Genomic DNA, 27982 nt, shown 5'->3' with positions numbered 1-27982 from the left:
AATCCATTCCTACGCTCTTAGGCATTGGTTATTAGTATGCTTTTAATAGAATACAACAGATCCTGAGATGACAGCGCTCTACTATGCCGTAAAACAGAGCTGGCCTGTATTCTGTGTGCATTACAGAAGTGCTTTTATTCAAATGAACCTTTATGATATGTGCACTCATGTGAAGCGTCCTTTCCTCCAGTCACAGGAGACGCTAGAATCCAATACAATGTCATGTTGGACTGATCAAACATTAGCGATTTCCATAACAGGAACATAAAGCTTCCTTAGAAAGCAGACATGATCAAATCTTAATTCTTGGCCACTGCTTTACAACAATGGTTATGTTATATTATTTCTTTCAAATGCACATGTGACTCTGCCACTAACCAATGAGATTGTGACCAAAAAGAAACTCTCTCAGTAAGATTGTCATCATGCTGTGTGTTGCAGGCTTTGTACGAAGGAGGAAAGCTCCAGCAGCAGATCAGCAGTTACAGGTCAGGTGACTCAGAGTCTGCCACTGTTCTGTTTGGCCAAGTATTGCCAAGCGAGTTAGGAGCCCAACCGTCCAGTCTCTAGCAGTTAGATTCCTTTTCATCCACAGGGAAGTAGCCATCCTTCGTGGGAGGAGACCTCTGATGGAGGATGTCACCTTCTGCTGCGAAAATGACCTGCATCCTCTCTTGTTCCTGCTTCGTCTTTGGTAGCTCGATTGAAGGAGTGGTCAAGAGAACGAGGCGCTGGAAACAAGACATTGACAAAGCAGAGGAAGTCTTGTTGGATGCTACATGTACATTCAGATTCAGAGGGTCAAATCTGACACCAGAAGCCACTCATGAGCTCCTCAGCTGCTGTTTAGTTTCTATTGAAATTTATTGGCTGAACAGTTATGTTAACTATGCTCGAACCACAAAGCTACCATTGTTCATATTTGTTTTAGGTAAAACCTACCTGTCTCAGTGTCCCTGGGGTGAAGTACAGCTTCACTGCCATCCATACAGGGATACACAGCATGGAGGACAGAGCCAGGATCCAGCCTATGGCATTACCCCACCATGGGTATAAATACTCATTGTTGTACTTCAGCGGTGAGTATTTTATTAAGGCGAAAGCAAAGGTTCCCTGTGAATAAGGTAAGAATAGAGACAGAAACACTTTAAAGTTCTGATGATACGTTTCAAACCAAATACCTACAATACTATCAAATAATTAATGAAATTAGCAAAACAATTTAACATGAATGTTCTTTTTTTTTAAAATAGACAAAGATGGCAATATCAAAATTAAATTGTTTGTAATTTGAAATGCATTTTCAATCACGACCAGCAGAGGGCGCTCTTCTAAGGGGATAGTCAAGTAAAGTTAAAAACCCACAACGCAAATTGCAGGGGTGAGGAAGAGCCAGCAGTACTTGATGATAGGGCCAGGGCGATAGCCAATCATGTCCTCTATGTTGTCATAGAAACGGTCGGCTCCTGTAAACAGAGAAGTCAAGGCACACATCCTCAGACAGTAAATGTCATGGCAGACTTCGGTACTGTATTTGTCATTTCAACTCATTAAACTACATTAACAGTATTTGGTTAATAAATCTACCAACTGACTGAACTGATATTGTCATCAATCAGTCTCAGGCCTGAAGTAAAAAAAACTTTTAATTTAAATTGATCAGCTGATTGTAGAAAGCAGAAAAAAATGAGCATTTTTAAAAGTCACCTCAGGCTTTACCAAATAGCCTGAATAACACACTTACCATAAACCCAAGCGATGCAAACAGTCTCAAAGAAAGCCACAAAAAGCAGGCACATCCCGCTGGCGGCATAGTAGTCAAAGAGCTGGAAGACATACATGCCCCCCTGGGGAGACAGGCAGTGGGTTATGATTCTGTAGGGTTGACAAGTGAGGACAACATATAAAAATAATGGGGAAGGGGAACTTTTCATATTCTAAAATTCTCTGTACTTTCCCAGTTTGTGATGAACAGGAAGGAAGAAATCTGTGCAGAGGATGGGACCATTCTCCTCTGTGGCATTGTCACCGTTCAGTCACTGAAGTTTACGGGTACATTAAATAATCAATAATTTTATAAATGCATAATCAGGAAAAAGCCAAATTGGTTTGGTTTGTCCACTTTGAAGAAGGTGAGCAGCAGATGGTGTTTTATATTACAAATTCAAATCAATTGCTTTATTTAACAACATAGAAGAGCATAAAAATACGACAAGAAACAAACCTGTTTGCTATTTCTCTCAATTCACTATTCAATTTACTATAGTTGACGCTTTGGATTTCAATTTTAGTTTTTATTTTAATGATGTTGTGACATAGGACACTGACCTCTGTCAGCATGATGAGCCCGATGAGGAAGGACATCACAGCCACCGCCAGGATGAACAGCTCCCTGCGGTTCTTACGCCGGAAGACTGAGGGATACATGTCCACCATGGACGTCACCAGGCTCTCCACACACACAAACTGATCAGGACACACACAATACATGTCAGGTGTGTGTTTGACATGTATAACGCCTAATGCATTAATATTCTGTTGGTCTCACTTGACTGTCCAGTCCTAGAAACACGATCATAATGAAGAAGCAGCATGCCCACAGAGGGGAGAAAGGCATCATGGACACAGCGCGAGGGTAGGCTATGAAGGCCAAACCGGGACCTGAGTCACACAAATTAAATTATTTCATATAGTCCATCAGCAATATCTCTGAAGACACAAGGGCCAGTGAGAGGAAATGAAGTGAAGCTTTGATTTGGGTTTTCAGTCAAAATTATTCAACCAAAACCAATTTGATGAATAGTGTGAAATGCAAAAAAAGAAAAACCAACCAGATTCAGCCACTTCTGAGATGTGCAAGTTCTGCTCATAGGACATAAAACCCAGGATGGAAAAGATGGCAAAACCTGCAATAAAACTTGTACCACTGTTCAGGAAACACAGGCAGAAGCAATCTCTGGGGGAAAAAAATGGAAATTATTAATCGATAATCTTGATTAACAGTGGGTTCATTTTTAAGGTATAAAAATTCTTTCAGCCTTTACTTGTAGCAGTTGTTGTTATATTTGTTGTAGCTTCCCAGCGCTGTGAGGCAACCCAGACAGATCGCAAAGGAGAAGAAGATCTGAGTGCCAGCATCCATCCATACCTTAGGACGGATGACAGGAAAAATTGTCAAACACAGGATTAAAAAGTTAAATGGAAAATAGTGAAACTGGAAACCTAAGGTGTGACCAATCAGAACGCAGTTCTCAAGCCACTGCAACGATGACGTTACTTGTCTCAGATATTAAATGAATATGAACAACTCTTGATCTGCAGTATCTCCGCTACATATAGGAGGCAGTGCCGTGTCTCCACCTCTCTGTGGGGTGCTGTGATTCCACCAGATACAGATCATGATTGGAGTCTGGATCTAGTTTCACAAACTGGTGCTGTTAACACCTGAGTAAGGTTTTACTTGCCTCAGTGTTCTGGTTGATGCCACATCACAATTTTTTAAAAACCCCAGATATCACAGTCACCCAGCAGATCTCACAAGGACATAAAAAAGTCCTTTCCATCCGATCTGAACTGTCACTGTTGAAGGTTTCACAGTGTGAAACCAACATTTTTACACAACCAATAACACCTTTAGCAACTTCCTCTGCTTAGTTTCTGTTTGTCACTGGTATCTGCCACCAGAGGTGAATTTCTTTTGTTTGCTTGAGCTTAAGGTTTGATCTGAAATCATCTACAAAGTCCGCCCTCTTAAAAACTAGAGTACAGGTGAAGGTCAGGGAATGAGCAGGGCTATTATTACAGGACACTTACATCTGAAGGCAAGCAAATGTTGCAGCCTACCTGTGGGTCGGACAGGCGTTGAAGGTCAGGGTAGAGGTAGAAGTAGATTCCTCTGGAGGCTCCTGGCAGGGTGACCCCTCTGATCAGAAGGATCACTAGCATAGCATAAGGGAAGGTAGCTGTGAAGTAAACCACCTGAAGAGAAACGGCATCACCTCCTCATCACACATGTGTCGTAGCAAAGACAAAATTCAAGAGTGTGTTTGAGTTCAAATGTTTGGGTTACTTGGTGGCAATTCTGTAAAATCAGATGGAGCTAAAGCTTCAAATGTTCCCGAATGAATCATGGATGGAGGAGAGGTTCTACCTTTCCAGTGGACTTGACTCCCTTCCAGATGCAGAAGTAGCACATAACCCACGCTATGGCCAGACAGATGACCAGGTCCCAGTTCATAGAGCCCATCTCATGAATTCCTGACGATATCCTCAGTACTCGTCTCCTGTGGAATGCACAGAAACAAGAAATGTTGAGTAGTTGGTGAACTTGTTTAAAACCATGGGACAAGTTGAGGTCTTAAAAAACACTTAATTAAAAAAAAACCAGGGCTCTTACTCCCAGAACTCGATCACAGGAGAGGTGGCGTTCATGTGGAGATCCATGGAGCTGTTTCCCCTCTGGAAAACCACGCACGAATCTTCAATGAAGGAAAAATTTTGGAAAAAGACTTAAAATTTCTAAAGGTCTCTAAATTCATAATCCGGAAGCTGAAACAATACTATACATTCAAAATATGAATTAACATCACAGTTTATTATGGAATAAATATAGCATCACACTAGCAGGCAAAAACATCATCAAGTTTAAGTCATTTGGTCACAAACAAGTTAATCTGAATATGTTTTAACTCAAGGTAAAGAGCCATTCCAGTGCATAAATGCTAAGTTGTTAACTTTGGCAAAGGCAGAGCTTAAAGGAATGGGTTTTTTTTAAACATCAATCTTATTTTTAATGCTAATATTTACCAAGTTTGCCATTTTATTTTGAGGTGTTGATTTTGTAATGTTTCCTGAGAGCTGGTACAGTCAGCATTAGTTTATGTACTTCATTTGGCCCAAGGCTAATAAATAAATGGCTTGATCAAACAAAGAACATTAGTTTTTTGTTTTTTTTAAACTTTTTTGTTTGGTTTTAGCATGCCAAGGTTTGAAGACATTTAGAGAAGAACCTTTACAACCTCTAACATGTTGAATGATCCTGCTGGGTGACCCTGACCAGGTGTCTAACCGTCTGGTGTTCCTGTCTCACCTGTATTCCAGGTGTTGTTGCAGGAAGCCCAGGGCAGATCCCAGGTGAAGGAGTTGGATAAGAAGAAGATGGCCCAGGCTAACACAATGATGTAGTAGACGTTAAGCAGAGCAACAATGACCTGAGTGGCATAACCCAGTCCTGGAAGAAAAAACATTAAGTTCATGATTGTTTGGGGCAAATAGAGAAAGATGGAGTGACTGAAGTAAAAAATGTTTAAACTGCATGACACACACAGCCAGAGATAAACTGGATGTACACAGAGTCATCAATACATTGTACATACATATCTGAAATTCCTCTTTCTTCCCTGACTGATGTCCAACAAAGATGCTCTGACTGGTGTGTCCTCAAAAATCTACATGTGTTATGTTTTGCACACAAAGCTCATTGTTTCAAAATGTTTTCTCATATTACTTCATGATATGTTCACAACATTCTAGACTTGTTTTATTAACCATCCGTCAGACAATCTTTTTGAAGAAAGATAGGTGGATTACCTTCAAACAATGGGCAGATTTTCCTCCAGGAGGTGATGCCACCCTCACTGGTGAACTGGCCCAGAGATGTTTCCAGTAAGAAGACTGGGATGCCACAAGCAAACAGGAAGATGAGGTACGGGATGAAGAAGGCACCTGTACATTGGGGTAAAGAAACAGTTCAGTTATGAGTTTAGTTATATAACAGTTATGAGGTGATTTGATTTAACAACATGAAGTTCAAAATGAAGTTATTATTGAATCATTATTGCAATGTTTAAGTCAAATTGATCAGGAATCATCCTGCACTTTATCTGTAACTTTTCTTATTCTTTTCAGGTGAAATCAATTTCAAACAAAGAAACTTCCAGAGTGCAGTTTTTTTTTTTTTCAAATATTTTGTGCGTGCATGACAGTTCAACCTTTTGCAGGTAAACTTCTATTACAAGTCAATAAAACTACAACCAGACATTTATTTGGTGTTGGAACCACAGACAATAAACCAGACATGAGTACTCACCGCCTCCATTCTTATAACAGAGGTAAGGGAAACGCCAGACGTTCCCTAGACCGATAATTTCTCCAGCCACCGACAGAACAAATTCCACTTTGTTGCCCCACTGCCCCCTGTCTACCATCTTCTCCTCGGTACTGGGCACAATGTCCAGCGGCCTGCTGTGTCCATTGAAGGGATCTCTCTTGGACAAGTTCTGCATGTCATCTTTGCACCCTGGTAGTAAAAAAAAAATTACAAAATCACAAGGAGGACATGGGGGATTGTGGAGCAACGTGAAGCTGAACAGGAACAGGAACAGGAACATCTGATTGAGTCTTTCACTGACAGCTTCATTGATTGAAACATAGAAAAGTTCTACTTCACGCATCAAGACAAGTGTCGTCTTTATCAGCAGTGATGACGTCATTTGGAGATAAATCCTTCTCCAGAATCAGTCCATCTGTTCCTCCCTGCAGCAGATCACTCAACCTGAAGCACATTAATTCTCTTCTTGTCCAGTAGGTGTCCCCAGAATTCCTCATGTCTTCATCACCTGACCTCAAAAATCCACTACACACCTGTTCCTTATCAATCACCTGTTCCTTATCAATTTGTACTTTTTTTTATCAGTCACCTGATTTTTATTGATTTGTACCTAATTTGTGCTTTTTGAAGTTTGTATGCTAAGATCTCAGAATATAATCCCAGTTTGATTCTACTGTGAGTTATCTCGAATTGTTGATTACCCTTTTTTAAACAATTCAACAGTTAAAGTTTTAGAAAAAGTTGAGCAAAAACATCTTTAGTTTTAACAAAAACATCTTCAGTTTTATAGCCTCTAAGATATCGAATGATTTGAATTTGGAGCATTTGCCCTAAAATCCAAAAAGAAGCTCCATGGTTTGCAGACATCTGCTTCAATCACTGGCTTCCTGCATTAAGTTCCTGCAACACTCTTTAAGGCATGGTAAAAAAAATGTTTTTATGAAACTATTTTATACATTATAGAAATTGATAAAACATTGAACAATTGTCTTGCATTTTGTATTTGAAGACTAGTTAAAAAAGGCGTCACCCGCCACTTTGCATCATGCATGTCTGCTCATGTTAACATGGGTCACTATGTGTAGGATAAGGCCCGCCACAGCTTCCTGTTCCATGACCCGCCTAAGGAGAAGAATTGATCTCTGTGGAGGAAACAACCAGCTGATGGACTGTGCTCACTCCTGTCATGTTCTGTTACCCCTTTTCTTCTCTTTGAAACACTTGGCCCCTCGCTGCTGCAGTCCGAATTCAACGGTAACAAGCCTTCCGGCTGCAGGGGGCATGATGAGATTAATTTAGTTGCATTAATTCACGTCAAACCTACTTCCCTCTTGGACTTTCAAAAACATGTATGTCAAAAAGTCAAAGATGATAACTGTTTGTTTTTTTTGTCTGTGTTGAAAACAACACACGGTGGGAATCGCATGTGGCTGGAGACCTTGTTTGAAGCCACCTTCAGGAATGTGCTCCTCCTAGCAAAGGGCAGAGGTGGAGCACAAGTCTGACTCTGTGTGCTGTGCACGAGGGGTGGACCCTGGCCCCAGTGTAAGTGCCAAACTCTTCAGAATTCCTAAATTATGGCCTGAGGTAAAAATAGAGCCCCTTGTTTTAAGAAGGTTCTTGATGGGTATTAAGTCTCAGTGCAACAAAAGCAGAGGAGCTTCACAGTTCTGGCAAACAAGAATCCACTTTGGCCATGCAGTCAGATCCCAGTTTGATCCCAGTTCTTCTGTGGAAGATGTGGAGCTTTGTTGGCTATACGATGTCATTACCGATGGTCGTATAGTCAAGTTGAAACGGTTTACATTGATGATGAGAAAGCATGAGCAGAGTTTAAATATGCAAAGACCAAGAATGACCTGATTGAGACACAGAGGAGCTTTATCCCAGGACACAATGCCAACGTCACCTCTCTGACAATCCGTGAACTGGCAGCCGGCGACTGACAGACTGACCTGTTGGATGAGTGACTCGTTCAGGACATCATGTGCTTTGCTTTGTCTTTATTCACCCACAGTCCTTCAAACGACGCTCCGTCTATTTAGCATCAAATTTCTTGAGTGGTCTTGGATCTATTTTAAAATCTAGATTCCAAACTTTCTTCATCTCTGTTCAAAAAATGGTGCATCCTCAAACAAATTCTACCTTATCTGTGATGACATCATCACAGTTAATAATTTCGACTCACACAAGAAACACAGAAGCGACAACTACCATCTGTGTCGTCCTACACGTGCAGAATAATTAAAGTTTAATCAGGCTCAATAATGATGTCACATTTACCAATACCCTGAACAAGTCTACAGCGATCATCATCCCCCCAAATCGCCAAACCACAGCTTTGGTCAGTGACATCCAGCTGAGGTGCTCCGCTGACCCCCCGAGCATCAGCTTTGCATGTGCAGTGCTAACGATAATAAATATGGAACATCTGGCTGGACGTTGCGTATTTGTGCAGAGGGGAGAATGATCCCCTGCAGAAAGGTCATGGCCTATCTGATACATCAGTGTAGCCGGACGCAAGAATTTGCCCTGCAGCAGAGCACTGAGGTCCTGGCTGAGGCTGCAGTCCAGGACAATGATGATACTTAAGGTTTCAGCCTTTTGTGCTCAAGCTGGGGGTCCTTGTCCAGACGCTGTGCCAGCTGGGAGAAGGATGGCGGGAGGCAGACGAAGAGTTGGCCATACTCTTCCTGTAAAAACTTCCACATGGCCCGAAAACAACTTCATCCATCCCACCTGCACACTCAGGTCAAAGTGTTGTGTTTTTCTCTATGACCTAATTTCACATTCAAGATCATGATGCGCAGAACTATTAAGTTACTGCAGCAACTGGAAAATGAGCACTAACTTGGGAGATGAAACGTATGACTGAAAGTGAGCTTTCATGCTCACCATGCGTCAGTCCTCTTAATGTGCACCGAAGGCACACAAAGGTGGCCTTGAAGGAAACCGATGCTAATCTTAGAGAAGGGGGTTTAAAACAGGTTCCACCCTACCTAGTGTTGTTCACTGCTTTAGAAAGTCAGAGGCAACACAACTGGGATGTTTCAGCTTCTTGCCTGTGGACAATGACTTTCATCGGACCCCTATGGAAAGACATCCAACAATATCCCAGATTCTCAGGTGGAGTATCTGTGCTTTTTTTTTATCTTGGCACTTAAAAAAATGCTCCTAATCCCCCTAGTTTAAAAGAAGATCCCAGTCACTCTGCTCAGACCTGTAGGTCCACAGCAGCTCCTCCCCCCCAGGTGTCTGCAGACTACCCAGGTGGGCTGACGGGAGTGCTGGGACCCCTGATTGTTGCTACGTAAAGTCAGCTTGTTATCATAAAACTTCAGGCACATTTGTTGGTAGTTTTAGGTAATTCAACCAGGATACCTGAAAGGTTTTCATGGGGTAACCACGTCACCCACCACATCAAGTGGAAGTCATTTACCTGAATCTGTCATGCTGCCCCACCCTGGATTTGGCTCTTTAGGAAGAGAATTGTCAGTTCTGTTCACCAGTTTGTTTTTTAACTTTATTGTGCTCTTCATACAGGCTGCCTCCTGTGGAGCTGCATTGGTGGTTTGTGAGGCCGAAACAAATAAGTTTAAAATGAAAACAGTGAAGCAAAATTTTGCGAAATGCTCTGTGGAGTCTGAGGGATTTGGGGAGGTCAGAGGATCCTCTGATGAGGGATACACTTGAACACTTCATGTTCAAGTGTATAAACATGTAAAACCTAAAGAATGTCGGCCTGCATTCTTTAGGTTTTACATGTTTACAGTCCTCAGCTACTGTCATCCCAATTTAGATTAATGGAGTCCACAGTCCACTCATAATTTCACTCTACTTTATGCAGGAACAAATACGTGGACAACCACAATATCATTATTATTATTATTATTATTATTATTATTATTGGTATTAATAATAATAATAATAATAATAATAATAATAATAATAATAATAATAATAATAATAATAATAATAATAATAATAATAATAATAATAATAATAATAATAATAATAATAATAATAATAATAATAATAATAATGTCTAGTTCTGATGTTTCCATAATCAAACAACAATCAAATCAAACTCTCACTAAACTCAGATGAAAGTTAATTCTAATCAATCATGTGTATTAATGTTCCCTTTACACAAATGCATAAATTCAACTGCTAAGCATCTTCATTCTTTTAATTAATATGTATCTTATACTGAAATTTTCTTTTTCCATTTTCCCCCTGTTCAAATTGTTCATAGTTTATTGTTCATTTCACTTCTTTTCAATCCAGTCATTATGGGATGAGTAATGTATCATCTTTACCTTTACTAAATCCTCACGAGGAAGCACAGAATCACTAATTTTGTATTATTACCTTAAACTAATGTTATATAAATTATTTCTTAGCTGTGAATTGCATTTCATACAAGCAGCTCTGATCATTCAGGGGTGCTTTCTGATTACAGCTAAATTTAACCTTTTTGTAAATATGCAGATATACACTGGGTTTTTTCTCTTTTTCTTTCCCATACAGGAATTCTTGATTAACATTAATCCGCAATGAACAGCCAGTAAACAATCCAATAAGGATTTAAATAAAAATGTTCAGTATGTCTCTGAGCAGTAACCTCACTTATCATGTGTCAAAAAAAAATCATATCATGATCAATAATTGACAGCACCCACCTTTCATACTGAAAGTTTCAAGAAGCGATGTCTTCTCCTGTTTCACTACAAAACATTCATGGAAGGCGGAGATCTGACAAACTGAAAAGGTTTCACCGACTGCCGTGAGTTTTTCCTCTCTGAACTGCCCCTCTGTGAAGACCCCTTCCTCTTTATCCAATTCCATTCAGCACCACCCACACGCACACGCACACACGCACACACGCACACAAGCACACATGCGCACACACACACACACACGCACACACACACACACACACGCACACACACACACACACACACACACACACACACGCACACACACACACACACTCCACAGTACACTAGAGGTCTGTGCTTTCTCAGTGTAGTGGGCTGGTTGCATAACCTTTTGACACACGTTCTCCGAGGGCCTTTCTGCCCCAAAAGCATGTGTGTGTGTGTGTGTGTGTGTGTGTGTGTGTGTGTGTGTGTGTGTGTGTGTGTGTGTGTGTGTGTGTGTGTGTGTGTGTGTGTGTGTGTGTGTGTGTGTCTGTGTCTGTGTCTGTCTGTGTGTCTGTGTGTGGGGAACAAATGTGCCTATATGATTATATTCATTCATGGACTTGTACAACTAACTAAAAAAGACCTGTTACATTCAGCTGTTTGCATAATATTCACAGTAAAAGGCTTTGGTGTTTATTTCCTGACTGATTGTAATTGACTTGAAGTCTTTTTCACTTTCTTCTTGCAACTGGATTCCTTTTAGCGTCTCATTCACCACTTCCTCCCCCTGTCAGGGTCCAAAAAAGGTTCAAATCTATTGTTAGAAGGTCACAATCTTGTCTCTACGGAGGTCAGGATGGCGAGGGAGGAGCTTCAGCTTTTCTTGACTCAAATTTGATTGGTCAAAATAAATTATAATTCAAATGACAGACATATCAACTCATAAAAGTGAAGCTGTTTCTTTTTTTCTTTTTTTTTTTCTTTAAAAAAAAAAAATTTTAGAAGACCTGTTCAGTGAATGGAATGAGGAACATGCATTAAATGATATGTGATAAGTCTGTCAGAAGGTCATTAGCTCTTAGACCCCGATGGCATCTGAACCATCTGACCAGCAGTACGATGAAAGAAAATCCCTGGTGGCGGCTGACGATCCCCCAAAGACTGAGACTGCTCAGTGATGGGGAAGTGCATAGATACAGAAAGATCATATTCAAAGAGACAGAAAAGAGATTTTCAATTTTAGGTGACATCTGATGTCTGACCCACATTATTTTTTAGTTGAAACTGTTTATGGATGCAAGCTCATACCTACAAGTAAAAATAGAGTCTCCAACCTTGTTTACCATGCTAAACACAGAAGACAAGCTTTAGCCTGCCATAATTAATGATAAGATAAAAAAATTAAAGAATGATGTACCTAAAAGATCATAAGTAACAGTCTTTATAACATATACAGAGTGCTATAAGGTTTAACAAGCAATGCAAAGTTGCCATCCGAGGCTGGTCTAGCTCTCCCCTTTTGAAATTAGACAGACAACACATGAAGATAAACAGAGATTAGATTAAAAAAAATTGAATTACACCATAAATCCCCCCTGTGAGGCCAGACGATATGAGCAGCAAATAATTGAGCTCATTTCTCTGGTTGTTGTAAAGGAATGATAAAAGATTAGAAGGAAACACGCAGGAGCAGCTAAACATGCTTCCAGAAGTGAAGTACATCAGAGTTACCCTATTGATAGCAACATCGCTGCTGACACTGTGGAACAGCAATTTCCTTTTTGCAATCATTAGCCAGTTAGAACCGTGTTGCAATGCTAAACTAGCAATAAACTGCATGCAATGTTTAGCCAGCAGTTTATTTTTTGCAATGATTTAGCCAACAATGTCAAGGGGAGAGAACTATTTCACTACCTCCAGACATAAAAATTGAAAGCAATACATCTATCATAATCATTTTATATAACAGGCAGTTGTTGTGATTTCCTGATGTTTAACGTTTTTGATCAATTTCAATTTTTGTTGTTTTTTCGGAAATGAGATTGAGAGACAAGCCTCTCATCTGTTCAAGCAAATTAACTTCCCCAGATTTAAATATATAAACCAAGATAAACAGTTTTGTCCCCTTCAAAAACAAGCAGTTTCAGTGAATTGGTCACTCCAAATTGCCCACAGAACAAATGTGACTTTTTCTGTGCGGCCCTGCCATGAACTGGCAACTTGTCCAGGGTGTACCCCGCCTCTCGTCTGTAACCAGCTGGGATTGGCTCCAGCATGATTCGGATTCTGTTTAGATGTGCTTTCAAATCAGATAAGTTTCATAAGTACTTAATGTACATAACACATATCCGGAAGGATTCCAAACTCACCAATGGAATGGAGTGCTTTTTATTTACAGATTAATTCTTGGGAGGGCATCGAAGGGATGCATTCGTCTTCTGATGACTTCAAAAAAATCATTACCGACTAAGCAGCATCCAGAGGCCTCGAACCTCCAACAAGACATCTCCTTTCCTCATTTTGTTATTGCCCCTAAAGGTAACATGTTAGTTCACCATGATTCTAAATGTGTGTGTAAATACTGTATGTACTGTATATGTGGATGTGTGTTGGTGCATTTTTTCATTCTACGTTTATTACGTTTAATAAATTAATTGTAAAGCGCTTTGGTACAAAGTGTTCCATACAAACATTTGACCTGGATCTTGGTTATCAATATTATCACCCTACTTTATGGCACAGAACCACCCTTCACCCAGTTTCATAGCAATTATCAAGTAGTTTACATGTAATTGAAAATTACGACCTGAAAAACTTGATCTGGTGTTGCGCAAAACAAGAAGAAAAAACAGTTTTACTCCTAAATCTTCTTCTGTCACATGGCCAACCCACTCTCCAGCTGGTACATACTGTATCCATCAACCATTACCTCATTATGTTCAATATGGTTGTGAACTGGAAGAGGATATTGTTTCTTGATGTTCAAGATGAATATGTTGTGTCCATGAAGGATTAATGGTTAGCTGTGGCATAAATGGCTAACAGTTTCAGCTTAGTCACCATGATGAGAATACAAAGAAGACAAAAGGTTAAAGAGAATTTATTACCTGATGGTTCTAATGTAAAAGCGACATACCCGCTTTGCAATGAATAGCCAGCGTTCGACAATAGCCAACCTGAATTTACAAAAAATCAGATTTTAGTCAATAAAGCACAAAATCTTAGACTCATGTTTGACTGACACGGCAGGAGTTTTAACTTCTGATTAAGTCTGTCATCGTGTTTCATCAAGGTATATCTTCACCTGACACCAGATTTTATGCCATCAAGGCTGTCAACCAATTCATACAATAAATACAAGAACATTTGACAGTCATTGTGGCACACTGTTGTTTCAAACTGTCCATTCAGTCCCAATAGACGTATGTGTTTTCACGTGTCTTTTTCAGTTCCTGTAGTGAACATAAGTTGTTTCGTGACCTCTAGTAGCTCCATGTGACCCAGAGCATGGTGTCTTTGGGATTTTTTGTAGGAACAGCAAGTTTTGTTATAGATGGTCAAAACAAGGAGTTGACCTAACCAGTGTTCTTACAGTCTCTGGACAACATTGTTATGATTATTAGATAATAACCATGTTAAGAGTTAACCAACATTTCCATTGTGACATTGTTTTGTAACTGTGCAATGTCTATTTATTATACATATTTTAAACGGCAGATAGGGTTCCTAGACTCCTAAGGTCCTTGTTCAGATTGTTCCATAGTTTGACACCAGTAAAAGAAATAGAAGATGTTTTTAATGTTGTTTTTACCTTTTTTCTGTAAAAACGTTGTTTCCTCTCAAGCAGTTGTTGGCTGCATTATACATGATTTGAACAGTCCTGTAGCCTATGAGGTCTTGTATCTTAAGTCATTTGAATGTATTGAATATTGAATTGATTTGTGGTGCACTATAATAGTCATTGTGAAGAATTCTTATGGCTCTTTTCTGTATTGCGAATAGCAGCTGTAAACCACTTTTATATGTGTTTCCCCACACCTCAGTGCAGTAGTTCAGATAGGGCAGGACTAATAAACAATAAATTAAATAAAGAACCTTCTGATTTAGCAGTTTCTGGGCTTTCCATATTATGGACACACTTCTGGCTAGTCTATTATAGTCGTCTTACAGGTTAACATCTCATCAATGATCACCCCTAGCACTTCATATTCCTTAACCTGTTGTATGTTTACCTTTGCTCGCCGTGATATGTATGCTTTGTTTGCTGCTTCTTTTCTCAAATAACATGTATTTTGTTTTAACTCATATTCAGCAATAATTTATTCATGTTGAACCAGCTTGTACAATTCCTCATTAATAGTCTGGGCTAATCGATGTGTATTATCTCCTGTGCATAAAACAGTGGTGTTGTCAGTGAAAAGTATCATTTTTAGGACCTTTGAAACCTTACATATGTAATTAATGTACAATATAAACAATTTATGACCCAAGACCCCTGCGTTACCCCACGTACGTTGTCTTATCTATTTGATGTCTTCCCTCCCAATGTGAAATATTGTGATCCCTTATGTAAGAAGCTCTTCATCTAATCCAGTGCTGTACCCTTAGCCCAAATCGTTCCAAATTCTCCATTAGAATTTCATGGTCATCGTGTCAAAAGCTTTTTTGAGGTCAATAAAGATTCCAATTTCACAATGAACCACCGATCTTCATCAAATGAAAGTGTCAGCAGATTTTTTTTTCACTGTTTGAGGGTGATACATCATTTTCCAAGGTTCATTTCAAGGTCAAATTTATTTATTTAGGGAATTTAAAAACAGCCAAAGTGCTTCACCACACAGAAAGAAAACAACAGGTTGCAACTGTTGAATGAATGTGTAACAGCTCACAAAAATAAATAGGTGATAGACATTTAAAACCTTTAAAACAAGAAAAAAAATCTTGGAATGGAATGAGGCTAAAAGTGATGTGCTCATGTTTTCTACATGTTTTTAAAAGCCAAGCAGCAAACAACAACGCTTCCAAATGACGGTTACAACCAAACTAAAAATAAAAGGACCTCCCAGCTCCTAAAATCAGTGGTCCTGTCATTTAGAATAAAAATCTAATTGTACAACTGATCCTTCAATTGTTATATGGGCATTGAACGCCACTGTTGTGCTTTCCAAAGTTCATGGGGCACAAAACAGGACAAAAAGACAAAACAGCAGAAGGGGGCTCCTTAATGAACTGAACTGTCTGCAGCTCCCTGCTGTTCTCTGACTGTACAGCCACAGGTCACTGCTCAGACTGAGGTCTGTTCGCTTGGACGGCTCGATCTCGTCTCTTTGCATCAAACTCAAATGTTCTTGTTAAATGGAATGTGCTAAAACATAATTTCTGCTGTTCTCCCGCAAATTAGAAGACTATTAGTCCCCATCTCTTCTGAAGTTGTTGGAACTTTTGTTAATGATTGATAACAGACCCAACTGCCCAGATCTCTCTTGACAAACTAGTGAATTTTTATTATCTTGGTTGTCTTTGATTTTGTAGAAGAAAACTGTTTGATATTTTCACTGCATGTTTGGAAAGTGGAATGGTGGGTGTCTAGATTCATGCACCTCTATTCAGGTTGCCATTTCCTGTTTTATTTTGAAAGTTTGTTGCCTCACACCTCCCCTTATTTTATATTAACAAATTTCACCAAAACCAAAGTCCTTCACCCACTGACAGCTGGAGTCAAATTCAAGCTCAAGGGAGTAGTTCTGGCTGTTCAAATATGATTAATGACACTAAAAAACGGAGGACCTTTCTGTGTGGAGTTTGCATGTTATTCCCATTTCTGCTTGGGTTCTGTCTGGGTTCTCCTGGTTCTTCCCACCACCAACATGCAGTAGAAGGGAATGCTCTACATTAACCATAGGCGTCAATGTGAGTGTGAATGGTTGTTTGTCTTTCCATGTGTAGCCCTGTGATGAAATGAGGACTTGTCCAGGGTGTACCCCCCCAGTCAGCCTCCACAGGATAAGTGCTTGCATGTCATGCTTCAGCATACGTAAGTACCAAACCAAACTGCTAAATCAATCGACTGTGATGAGTACTACATCTACATGTGATGAACATGAAAACATGAACAAACTCAGACTGCTTTTGTCATTTTGTTTGCTGCAAGCATTATTCTAAATACATCATCAAGAACATAAGTTGGTTAAATGTTAGTTCCAGTCTTAATCAATATTCGTTTGTCCAGAAGATGAGTTCAAGTATCATTATACTATTATTTAAAATCATTTTTTACACACTACCAATAGCAGTCTAACTGTATCCACACAAGGATCTGGACCTGAATCATAATCTTCTTCTGGGAGACTGGATTACACATTTGGAGAAGTAATTACGTTTTAGGATTTGGTAAAAATTGACCAAGGTTTGCACTGAGCAGTTCCATGCTGTATTTTTAAACAAAAACCTTGCCTGAATTCATGTGTGTCAAGATTAGCAAATAGTTTTACTTTACACACTGTTACAATTCAATTTTTGATAAATTGAACCTATCTACTGTCTTTGCAAGTTGAAGCCGATTTTCCAGATAACGTTCATAGGGCTGCTGTCAACAAAATGTATGGGACTCATTTCATGCCGCTGATGAAAACGGACTTCATTTCAAAGCAGATGTTAGGCTGCCGCCTAGTGGTCAGGATAGGCTGTGCACGGGAAAATTTGACATAATTTGAATCATTAAAATCAATATAACGATAGAAAATCACTGCAATCACACAAAATCTAACGCAATTAGGCAGAGAAAACAGGAAAAAATAATAAAATAAAGAAAATACGATAAAATAACACAACAAAAAATTTAGGGGGAGTCTCTTGGTCTATTTTATTGTTTCAGTTAACTGAAATGAGTAACTTTCCCCAACGATCGATGAACGTGGCTGCACCACGTGACCAGCATCAGCAAGATGAAAGGGTTGGCTTTGATCTTGTCTGGATATATACCTGCTCATGGATCATCTGTCATTTCAAAGCACATGCCCTCTCATGCACGCAGTTGCTGTCCAGATTAAAGATAAATACTTTTTCTGCAAATATGCCATCTAATGCATTCAGAGAATACATTAATAAAACCATGAATACAGTATTAAACTTCTTTTGTTGTGGGAAGCAACCAATTGCTGCTCCTGGTGGGGGGGCTGAACCTTGTGGTGACTTGGAGATCCAACCCAACAACCACAGGATGCTTCATGAAGCTGATCCACGTGATGATCTGAAGACAGTTGTCAAAGGGAAAGGCATCCTCAAACATGTTCAAAATAGGTAAGAGAGCCTGCAAGTGCGTGTTTGTTTGTCTATATGTAGCTCCGCTGTGCGCTGGCATCGCGCCTGGAGTGTCCCCTGCCTTACACCCCCAGTCATGTATAGACTCCTGTTCCCCCCGTGACTCACACTAACCTGTCATCAATTCCATTCCATTTCAGGGACAGAAGATATGTTAATAAAAAAATGAATACAGTATTAAATTTCTTCAGTCACGAGAAGCAACCAACTGCTGGTGGTAGTGGGGGAGATGAACCTTGTGGTGACTTGGAGAACCACAGGATGCTTCGTGAAGCTCACCCACAAGGTGATTTGACCACAGCGGTCCAAAGGAAAGGCATCCTGAAACATGATCAAAACAGGTAAGAGAGCCATCGTCACGTCACATGAACACGTTCTTAGATTTTTAGAAAACACCCAATTATAATCCCACAAATAAATGGAAGTCATTCACAGTAACATACTTAAGATTCCTGCATTTGAAATAATGTCTTTTAAAATATATTATTTCAGCACTATAAATAGATATTTAAAACTTTAGGGTTTATTGTTTAGTCATCTTTAAAGCGGAATATTTTTCTGATCAGTTGACATGGTTTTTGCTTCAGTGAAGCCTAGAGCTCCTCATTTGTTTTTGGCTACCAGATTTGATGAAAGCAGCTTTAAAAAGAATGGTCCACAAAACACTTGGCCAGACTCAACAACTTGTTCTTTGTCCAGAGATGTTTTAGTCTTCAAACTCAGAAACAGAAATGCGTCAGTAAAAAACTGTTGTTGGAATGAACTGTGTGAAAACTACTTCTACAGATTGCTGTAACTATGTGATAAAGAATGCATGTTTAACAATAATGAAATGATCTCCTCCACCATTCCAGAGCTGCATGTTCTCCTGGTAAGAAGGTGCGGTTTGTCAGTGAGAACATAAAGGAAGAGTTCGACCAACCTGACACATCAGATGAAATCTCAGACGAGGTAATGCTGTGAAGACCCTGGTGAGGAAGAATGAAAAGGTTCACTCAAACAAGCCTTGTTTAAACATTTTTTGCATCTTGACAGAAAAACAAATCTTCCTGAGTGTCAAGATGTCAACTCAAAAAGTTCTTTACAATTATAGCTATTTGAGTTTGGAGAAATGTCCTATGTTGTCCTAATATTTGATAATTGGCATGAAATGAGTCGATGCTGCCCTCATAACACTTGCGAGTCTGTTTGTGTTTGTCTTGTCTTTCTTGGTGAAGATAATATGTAAAAACAATCTCATCTTCTACATTTTCATTTTAGGTCACTGAGTGGACACAGAGGGAGAAGGTCTTACAAAAAGAAGTGGACAGGCTTTGTGAAGAGATCGAAAATTTGAAGCACCAGCTCCATTTCATGGACTTCTACCTGACCGAAGCTCATCTAGAGACGTGGAGGGCTCTGCTTTGGGAGAAGGAGAAAAACAAGTGTTTCAAAGACATGCATGAAGGTTAGTAGATGATTCAATGGACTGAGGCTTTCAAGCACCAAATTGTAAGGAGTTAAATATTATAGAAATGCCCTGACCAAAACACATTTTTCAGTCTGACTAAACTGTGACATTCTTCTTTTCAGATAGAGAGGCCATGCCTCAGGGACTTTGTGGTTCAATCTTCCAGTGGTTTTTTCCCGGGTAATCTCGCAATCCGTCACACGCGGAGAGACTGCTGACTGTTGTGTAGATCCCTACTGAGGACCCGTCCATCTTCAGTGGCCAGACAGTTCATCCACCACGGATGATCATCTGGAGGTGTGTTTTAGGTTGGCTGTCAGCAGCTGCTGTCTGGACTATGCATCCCTGGCTGATTCCATCAGAGGAAACTCAGGAAAAGACAAAAGCCTAGTTAATTGTGTTGTATTGTGCAATACAGTATAGGCTCATGCTGCTAAGGTACATCAACATACTTTGTACAGAAAAGAATTGTCAATATAGTTGTAAATAAATATTTTTGTATTTTTGTAGTAGGTAGATCATTTTGACTTTGTCATTTTATAAGTAACATGCATGCTGAAAAAGTGTGAGCACCCCTATTTAGCACATAGCTAAATAGAGAACAATTGAAGAAAAATCCAAGGATTCTCTTCAACACTGGCGAGGTTAACACGGAGAACTCAGTTCAACCATATATTCCCAATAGCCGACATAGTAATGATTTTATGAAGTTTTAAAGAAAACGTTTTACTCTATTAGAGAGATTTCAGAAAAACCCAATCAACTTACCATATTATTAATACTAACAATAAAATACCTGTATAACAAACAACCCTGGTGTTGGGGCTGGTGAGGCTGGAAAAAATTGACCCAGGGGTATAATGATAGTCAGCTTGTTTAATTAAAATTCAAAAAGTCAATCAAATGGGTTCCAAACACAAGGCCAAACAGACTTGAGCTCAGCAGATGTACATTCAAGGTTGAGGCAAAAATCCAGCAGTCACAAAGCAGACGGAGCTTGGTGCATGGGTGAGCAGAGACAACACACAAACAGGGGTGGCAGACAACCGAGGTATCCAAAAATCATCAGACACAATCACAGTCTAGAGCAGACTTAGGTCTCCAGGCAGGAAAATCCAGCATAGAGCATGAACCAGACTGCCAGGAAGAGGAGGAATGATCTGGTGTTGGTTGACAGTCGTGGTGCAGCTTAAAGCCCAGGCTGGTCAGGACAGCAGAGAAAGGTGTGGAACATTGGGCACTGGTGATTGATCACCACACTTATCAATCAACCCAGAGACAGGGCTAGGGGAAAAACTAGTCAGTCAGTCATTTTCTAACCCGCTTAATCCGCTAACGCAGGTCGCGGGGGGAGCTGGTGCCTAACCCGGCAGTCTCAGGGCGTGAGGCTGGGGACACTCCAGGCACAACGCCAGTGTACCGCGGAGTCACATAGAGACAAAGGAAAAATTAGTTATTAGTACTAATTTGTCTTACATTAATTTATTCAGGTATGTTTTATGAGGAATAAAACTTATAAGGGCAAAGCGCTCAGAGAAGAGAATTTAACAATGAGTACTTAAGCATAAGTAGTGTCTCTGCAGGTGGGATCGATGATGACTAGCACTGCTTGTTTATTTGTTTGTTTGTTTTCAGTTGTTTTTTTTCTCTCAAGAGGTGTTAAACATTAATATAGAGAAGCAGCATCTTCGGGTCTGGAACGAGACAGTCTAAAAAAATTGTACCAAATGGGAACTTTGAAATTTTAAATGACCAATTTTTGGTTCAGTCTCCCGGAGGACAGAGGAAGAGACGGTAAAGCTGATTACTTCCTGCTGCCAGCAGGTGGCACTATAACCTGACTGAGGCCATGTGGATGTGATCAGTACTAAAGCATGAAGTTTAGGTCACCAATGGAGGAATTAAAACGACCTCAAGTTTATATGTATATAAATATAAATATACATATATAACTTTATTTATCCATGATATATTATTTATTTAACAGCACACCAGAATAAAGCACATGGAACAGCTTCCTGCTGCGTGATATTCAGCAGTAAGGGTCACTGGAGGAACAACTGCCAGCAAATGGCACCATCTGTCAGCCTGCTCCTGCCTGCAGGAGGAGACACAGCACCTCCTTCCTTCACACCTCCTGCTCCCACAATGTATCCACGTTCAAGTCACCTTAGTGGAGAACACACATCCTTTAGAGCTGTTTACAATCCAGAGACTCTTTAAGTCTTGGTTGTCACATTGAGTGATGGGTTATTTCCAGTCAAACATAATAAAAACCTCCTCCAGACATCATTTTTCCCTTTTTGTTTGTGATGTGTTCTCTCCAGCAGAAAGAGGGTCGAACCGTAAGAGTGAAAAGATAATTTCCCCAAGAGGGACAAAGTGTGTTCCTTTCTTTCTTTTTTAAAAAACATATAACAGACTGGTTCGGTCCCAGTAGCTGCAGCATTGCTGTCGCTGGGGAAGCTGGTGTATTTTGAGCCCAGCTGTTGGAGCTGTCGGTGGGGTGGAGGAGCAGGAAAGGGCAGAGGAGCGGCGTGGCAGGAGGCCTGAGTGGCATCACAATGCGACATCTGCCAGTGGTGGGGGGTTCGAGGCTCACGGCTGGGCCGCTCGCTGACTCGCCGACACGCTCCGTGTCGTCTGACAGCATTTAGCTCGGTGTTAACACGCAGCTGGAAGCAGGGAAGCAGGCTCTGTGTTTGTGTGTGTGTGTGTGTGTTTGTGTGTGTGTGTGTGTGTGTGTGTGTGTGTGTGCGTGTGTGTGTGTGTGTGTGTGTGTGAGTGACATGATGGGCTTCTACCAAACAGAGTAGAAAGTCACTTTGGTGGTTTTTGGCTCCGTCACTCAGAGAACTCCAACACGACCAAACAACCTCACACATCTGTTCAACCTGTCCCCACCTCTCCACAGAGATTGGTGGATTTCCCTTCAGTAAGTTTCCATAATTAGCATAATTGTTCATTGGATAAGAAAGACTAATTCTATTATTCAGATCGACGGCAACATTTCGCATGTTCTTTCCTTCCATTGAGGTTCATGCAGTTCCAGCTACAAAAAGGAATAATTCTGATTAAAAAAATGTTTTGGTTTTACGGACATCTCATCATCATTAAACTATCTTTGAGGCGACTATAAACAAAATCCACTACTTTTTGGATTTGACCTCAAATGAAAACTTTGACTCTTAATGTAAAGACAAAAATCTTTAAAAAGTAAATAAATTCCACAGAAGTATAATGAACCATGCTGTTATCATTGACACCAGATGATGATGATGCTGATGATGAAGATGCCTCAGAATCCTCTCTCTTCATGGAACATGGACTCTCATCCTGTGATGGTGGACCTGATCGGCCGCTATGTGATCAGAACCAAATATATAAAGAAATCTAATCTATCTAAACCTGTGATTCAAACGTCGTCATGCAGATGACCCAAACAGTAAAACAGATTTGTGAGGCCTGATCTGATTATTGATCATCAATAAACATTCAATCCAAACCTCCTGTAGGGTGGGTCTACCAAAAATATCAAACATCTGCGGTGACAGATGTGGAGATTCAGCAGAGGGAACTGATGCTGACCTCACTGAGGAACTGGGTTCCAAGCTGATGTTTGGGACCACCGGTTGGTTGGTGTTGTGATTTTGTCCCCGTTCACAGCAACTCCTGATGATGCTGAAGTCTGACTGTCAAATAAGTTCTGTGTCTGAAACCCCACCCGTCTGTGTTGAGGGTGATCGAATAGTATTTCCAGTAAACAGGACATCGCTCATATTCTTCTGCTTTTATCACTAGGTTTCACATACAGTAGAGATCTCTTCAGCTGCTAAACAGCATGTTGCTAAGAAAGTATAGAAGCACCCGGAGGATGAATGTGTAGCGGCTAATGCTAGTAAAAATGAACGAAATCAGACTTGTGTTGACATTTCACCCTCCCATGACTCAAAAGGAGGAGTTTGGGCTGATCCACCTCCTGCAGCATCTTCACCTCCTCCTGGAGGAGTCGTTTGTCTTCCTCCAGCTGAAGGTTATGACAGCCAAAATACTCCTGAATGAGGAGTCCCATCATCGTATGTGTGTGTGTGTGTGTGTGTGTGTGTGTGTGTGTGTGTGTGTGTGTGTGTGTGTGTGTGTGTGTGTGTGTGTGTGTGTGTGTGTGTGTGTGTGTGTGTGTGTGTGTGTGCGCATCTGGCTATTGACAGTTAACAGGTAGAGATCTGTTCTGACCCGGTCTGGCCTCTGGACAGGAAGGACTTTGCAACTTGCTGACGCGACCCAAGAACACGATCATCTGTTCAGTCCTGTTTGCTTTATCTATTTAGCTGAGTGAGCTGATGCTAAGCTAATTATAACTATAACTATATACAGTATGTGCTCTGTTTGCCACCTCTTCATTTTCAACCATGTGAAAGTCCAAAGACGATGTAAGACAAGTCACTAAATTTGGGCTGAATTCTGTTGTGTCACAAATCTTTTGTTTCTGTTATTAGATTATTCATCTGGTGCTACAAATGACATTCCACAAATCTGAACTGTGAATCTGACTGAGTCAAAAACAGCTTAAGCCTTTAAAACTTAAAGCCTCCATAAAATAATCTGTAAAGCTGTTGCTTATATTTTTAAGTATAACTAAAGGAAAAACTTGAGTTGGTCAGTTCCATATTAATAAAACTATCTTTTAATGATACTTCATGGTCTGTGCAGAAATGCACTACAAAGGTTTACATCTCATCAACATAGAAAAATGGCATCTAAAATGTCACATTTGTGCTTGTAAATAAAGTCCGAGGCGTCTGCGGGGTCCGGGGTCCACATCCCAGCGGCTGGCGGAGCGGGTCTTAAACGTCTACGCATTTGTCACGCCTTTCTTCAGTTCGTGGCTGCGTAGTTTGCAGTCTCTGGCAACGGCTTCGGCTCGCTGCAGCATGGTCTGGTGTAATCCGTTTAACTGTGAGCTGCCATGGAGGGGCCCCAGGGGGCCGTAGCTGGAGTATCCGGGGATAAAGGGGGAGGTGTAATAGAGGTGTCGGGGCAGGGTGGGGTTGAACCGTGGTGTGGCCTGCTGCTGTACCGACCCCCCGGTCAATGAAGAGTCATTAGATCCTTTACTTTTATCCGCAGATGTGGCGATCTCTGCTAGGGACCACAGTTTGGGTTTGGGGGCCGGGATCGGCCCCTGTAAGGTGTTGCAGGAGTCAGTGCTGTGGTCTTTAGATGGGGGTCCCGACCTGTGATCCACCTCTGACGCTCTTACCACTCCCAAGGCTGCATTCTGGGTTTGGGACCCCGTAGAGGGGGGGCCCGAGTGGGGCGGCATTGGGTCCCCAGAGTCTTTAAAGTCCGGATCAGTGGAGCCTCGATCGGTGTCGCTGCTGCTGCTGCTGTCGTCTCTGAACATCAGTGCACAGGAGTCTCCGACCGACGACGGACGACAGGCCGCTGGAGGAGGAAGAGGAGGGAGGTCAACAGGAGGAAGAGGTGTAACACACACACACAACATACACACACACACACGCACACACACACAAACCAACACACTGCTGTGTCAAATGATCAATTTCAATACCAATCAATTAGATAGATAGATAGATACTTTATTAATCCCGGAGGAAATTGTATAATAATTAGCAGATTATTTTCTTAATGCAGTACTTTTAATGTTCATTTTGTTATTAAATTGGGCATCTCCTATATACAAACAAAAAATGTATACAATCTGATGTAAATCATTATGAGACATTCAATTTGTAGATCAATACATCAGTGACTATTTTGATTTTTGATAATATTTTTATATTTTTATCGATTCCTTATAGAATTAACTGAAGTAGTTTTGGATCAAAATATTTTGGTCACATGTCATTACTTCAAACATCCAAACAATTTACTAAATTTGATCAATAACTTAATTTTGTTATTAAAAAATGTTAGAAAATCTACAATACAAATAATTATGGTTTTAAAAGCTGAGAGTTAAAAACAAAACCCTGATGGCTAAATAAAATAAAATAAAAAGTTTCTTGAAAAAGCAATAAAAATTAAACAATAAGAACAGATAGAATAAAAAAAAAAACAATTAAAGAACCTGTCAGAAAACAAAAATATTTGTTTGTTCATAAAATGACTGAAGTGATAGTAAATATCATCATATGTTTTATATGATCGCTACTCATCAGGCTGAACAGATCAAACTGACCGGCTTCGCTCTTCGCCTCTGGATCCATGTTGTCAGGCTTCATCGGCTCTTCATCTTCCCGCTCCAGGTCGATGTTGTCCTCCTCCTCCTCATCTTCGCTCCTGTTCCTGGGGGTCCAGGTCATCTTGTTCTCCTTCTTCAGCCGCCGCCGTGCATTGGCGAACCAGGTGGACACCTGAGTCAAGGTCATCTTGGTGATGATGGCCAGCATGATCTTTTCCCCCTTGGTGGGGTAAGGGTTCTTCCGGTGCTCGTTCAGCCAGGCCTTCAGCGTTGCCGTTGCGTCCCTTGTGGCGTTCTTCCTGAAGGTGGGGTCTCCGTAAGGGTAGGGCCCCAGGGCGCCAAATGGGTGGTAGTCTAAGGACCCGGAGATGCCCGAAGAAGGGTCATAACCAGAACTCTGAAACAGGAAATGATGTCTTTATTATCCGCCAGTAATCTTTGACGCTGCTTTGTGTTCATCACACACATTGAGTGTGTGTGTGTGTGTTCTCACACACACACGCTCGGTGTGTTAATGACGGCAGCTTTAAGTCATTTTGTTGGCAGAACCTCTGGTCAGGAGATTCTTAATCTGAAGAAGGTTAACTAAAGATGTCATTCACACGCACGAGAACAATTTAATTTATTTGTGGTGATGGAATCCACATTGAGACCGTTTGAATCAAAAGAATAAAAAACTTCAAGTCAATCGTATTATCAAAAAAAAACAACTTAAAACATTCATTTTATTTTCATGCAATAATGAAATTTTTTTATTTAAATTTGCAGACATTTAAAGGTTTCATTTCACTCATTTCAGCTTTTTGATCAAATAAATACGATTAAATACAAATTTAAATATGCCCCATATAAAACAAAGAAATCTATTTCAGGATAACAAAAATTGAAATGTTTTTAGTTTGAAAAAGAAAAAAGGTACTTTTTTCCAGCTTCTAATAATCCCGTTTTTTCACATTGAATAATTCACATTCTAATTTAAGTACTATCTGTACTTAAACTTGACCTTAATTTCAAACAAGAAAAGAGAAATTGCGCACAGCTTCCTCCTGAACTGCAGCTACATTGTGCACCAGAGTTCCCTTTGTGGATCTCCCCAGAACCAGAACCAGAACCAGAACCTGAACCTGAACCCCCGGGCGGACACTCACCATAAACGAGCTGAGGGTGGCGGCGGTGCGGGGCTCCCCGCCGTACGGGAGGTGAGAACTCGTTGATCCCGAGTACGGAGCGAAGGCTGAGCCCGAAGAGGAGCGACCGAGTTCGTCCGTCCTCGGTCCCAGGATGACCCCGGAGCTGAAGGACGGACAGGAGGCCAGGGCCAGAGACACGGACGGCTGGAAGAGGAAACCCTGAGGCTGGTAAGCCATGACGGCGAGTTGGGATTACGCACGGACCAACTCACATCGGAGAGCGAGAAGTGCGCGTCTCCCCAGGACAGCAGAGAGAAGAGAAGAAGAAAAAAAGGAGGTGGAGAGGGAGGAGGTTTGGAGACGGAGGAGCATCCAGGAGCATCGCCGGAGGCTGGTGGGTTTAGTTTGTGATGCTGAGTTGTAAGTTTTCACCTCCGCTGATGAACTGATGAGAACTGAGGACTCCAACAGAATGGAGAGAGGGGTGGGACAGAAAGGGGGAGGGAGGGGGAGGTGAGGGGAAGGGGGGAGAGAGAGAGAGAGAGAGAGAGAGAGAGAGAGAGATTAATTTAGTCATAGTTTTGGAAACAAAGACTCCAGAATAAACATCATTAATATTAACAGCTGATGGGATGCAGGTGTAATTAAATAATCACTTCATGAATGAGGAAAATATTGGTGACATCACCTGCAGCATCCTACCCTCGAACATTTACCCACAAGGCACAGCAGCGTATCTTCATTAATGATTTAGATCTGAGAGGAAATAGGGTCTAATGTTAATGAATATTCTGTCAGTCCAGGTTCACACAGTGAAACAGATCTTAAGATTGTTTCGACACTCTTTTAGCTTGAATGACTCGTTTAGTCATTAGAGATGCTGTCTTAATGAACCACCATCATTACCTAATGCTCACAATCACACTGGTATACAATCATCCAATGAGAGTAATACCAGATCAATAAGTCAAATTCAACATTCAAAAAACATGATATTATGTACTTATAATGTCAAGGTTTATTTTAGGACCCAAATGCGAAGCATGTCAGGTAAGGGAAAAAGACATTTATTTAACAAGAGAATGTGGTGAGATGGTGGATCAGATGACCAGGCTGAGCAGG

General features: G+C 40.7%; 3 protein-coding genes across 8 annotated transcripts; 1 reads left to right on the top strand and 2 right to left on the bottom strand.

Annotated features, from left to right (window-relative positions):
* Positions 1-109: 109 nt before the first annotated feature.
* Positions 110-10910, bottom strand: slc6a13 (solute carrier family 6 member 13). Its single transcript, XM_068312856.1, has 15 exons — positions 10792-10910; positions 6089-6298; positions 5590-5724; positions 5090-5230; positions 4397-4478; positions 4151-4283; positions 3844-3978; positions 3045-3148; positions 2832-2956; positions 2549-2661; positions 2329-2466; positions 1745-1847; positions 1366-1466; positions 943-1113; positions 110-731 (listed from the first exon to the last, which is right to left on the bottom strand). Exons 1-15 carry the CDS (start codon positions 10796-10798, stop codon positions 567-569), a joined length of 1863 nt encoding a protein of 620 aa, XP_068168957.1. The 5' UTR covers positions 10799-10910; the 3' UTR covers positions 110-566.
* LOC137593825 (uncharacterized) lies at positions 9130-21674 on the top strand. 6 transcript variants are annotated; one of them, XM_068312861.1, is made up of 8 exons: positions 9130-9235; positions 13154-13293; positions 16702-16789; positions 17903-18054; positions 18216-18416; positions 18930-19026; positions 19336-19522; positions 19652-19995. In XM_068312861.1, the coding sequence occupies exons 4-8, from the start codon at positions 17975-17977 to the stop codon at positions 19741-19743; spliced, it is 657 nt and encodes a 218-aa protein (XP_068168962.1). In that variant the 5' UTR covers positions 9130-9235; positions 13154-13293; positions 16702-16789; positions 17903-17974; the 3' UTR covers positions 19744-19995. The 6 variants fall into 6 exon arrangements, 5 of the variants coding, with proteins under 5 accessions (XP_068168962.1, XP_068168963.1, XP_068168960.1 ...); XM_068312862.1 differs by lacking the exon at positions 13154-13293 and having other exon boundaries at positions 9144-9235; XM_068312859.1 differs by lacking the exon at positions 13154-13293 and having other exon boundaries at positions 9144-9235; positions 16702-18054.
* A 2634-nt stretch (positions 21675-24308) lies between these two features.
* On the bottom strand, positions 24309-27207 carry LOC137594407 (Iroquois homeobox protein 5a-like). Its single transcript, XM_068313845.1, has 3 exons — positions 26879-27207; positions 25728-26127; positions 24309-24970 (listed from the first exon to the last, which is right to left on the bottom strand). The coding sequence occupies exons 1-3, from the start codon at positions 27095-27097 to the stop codon at positions 24378-24380; spliced, it is 1212 nt and encodes a 403-aa protein (XP_068169946.1). The 5' UTR covers positions 27098-27207; the 3' UTR covers positions 24309-24377.
* Positions 27208-27982: the final 775 nt, after the last annotated feature.

The sequence above is a fragment of the Antennarius striatus genome, chromosome 4, assembly GCF_040054535.1.
Source record: "Antennarius striatus isolate MH-2024 chromosome 4, ASM4005453v1, whole genome shotgun sequence".
NCBI classification, from domain to species: Eukaryota; Metazoa; Chordata; class Actinopteri; order Lophiiformes; family Antennariidae; genus Antennarius; species Antennarius striatus.
The sequence above is the reverse complement of the archived record's forward strand: the minus strand, read 5'-3'. Positions and strand labels throughout refer to the sequence as shown.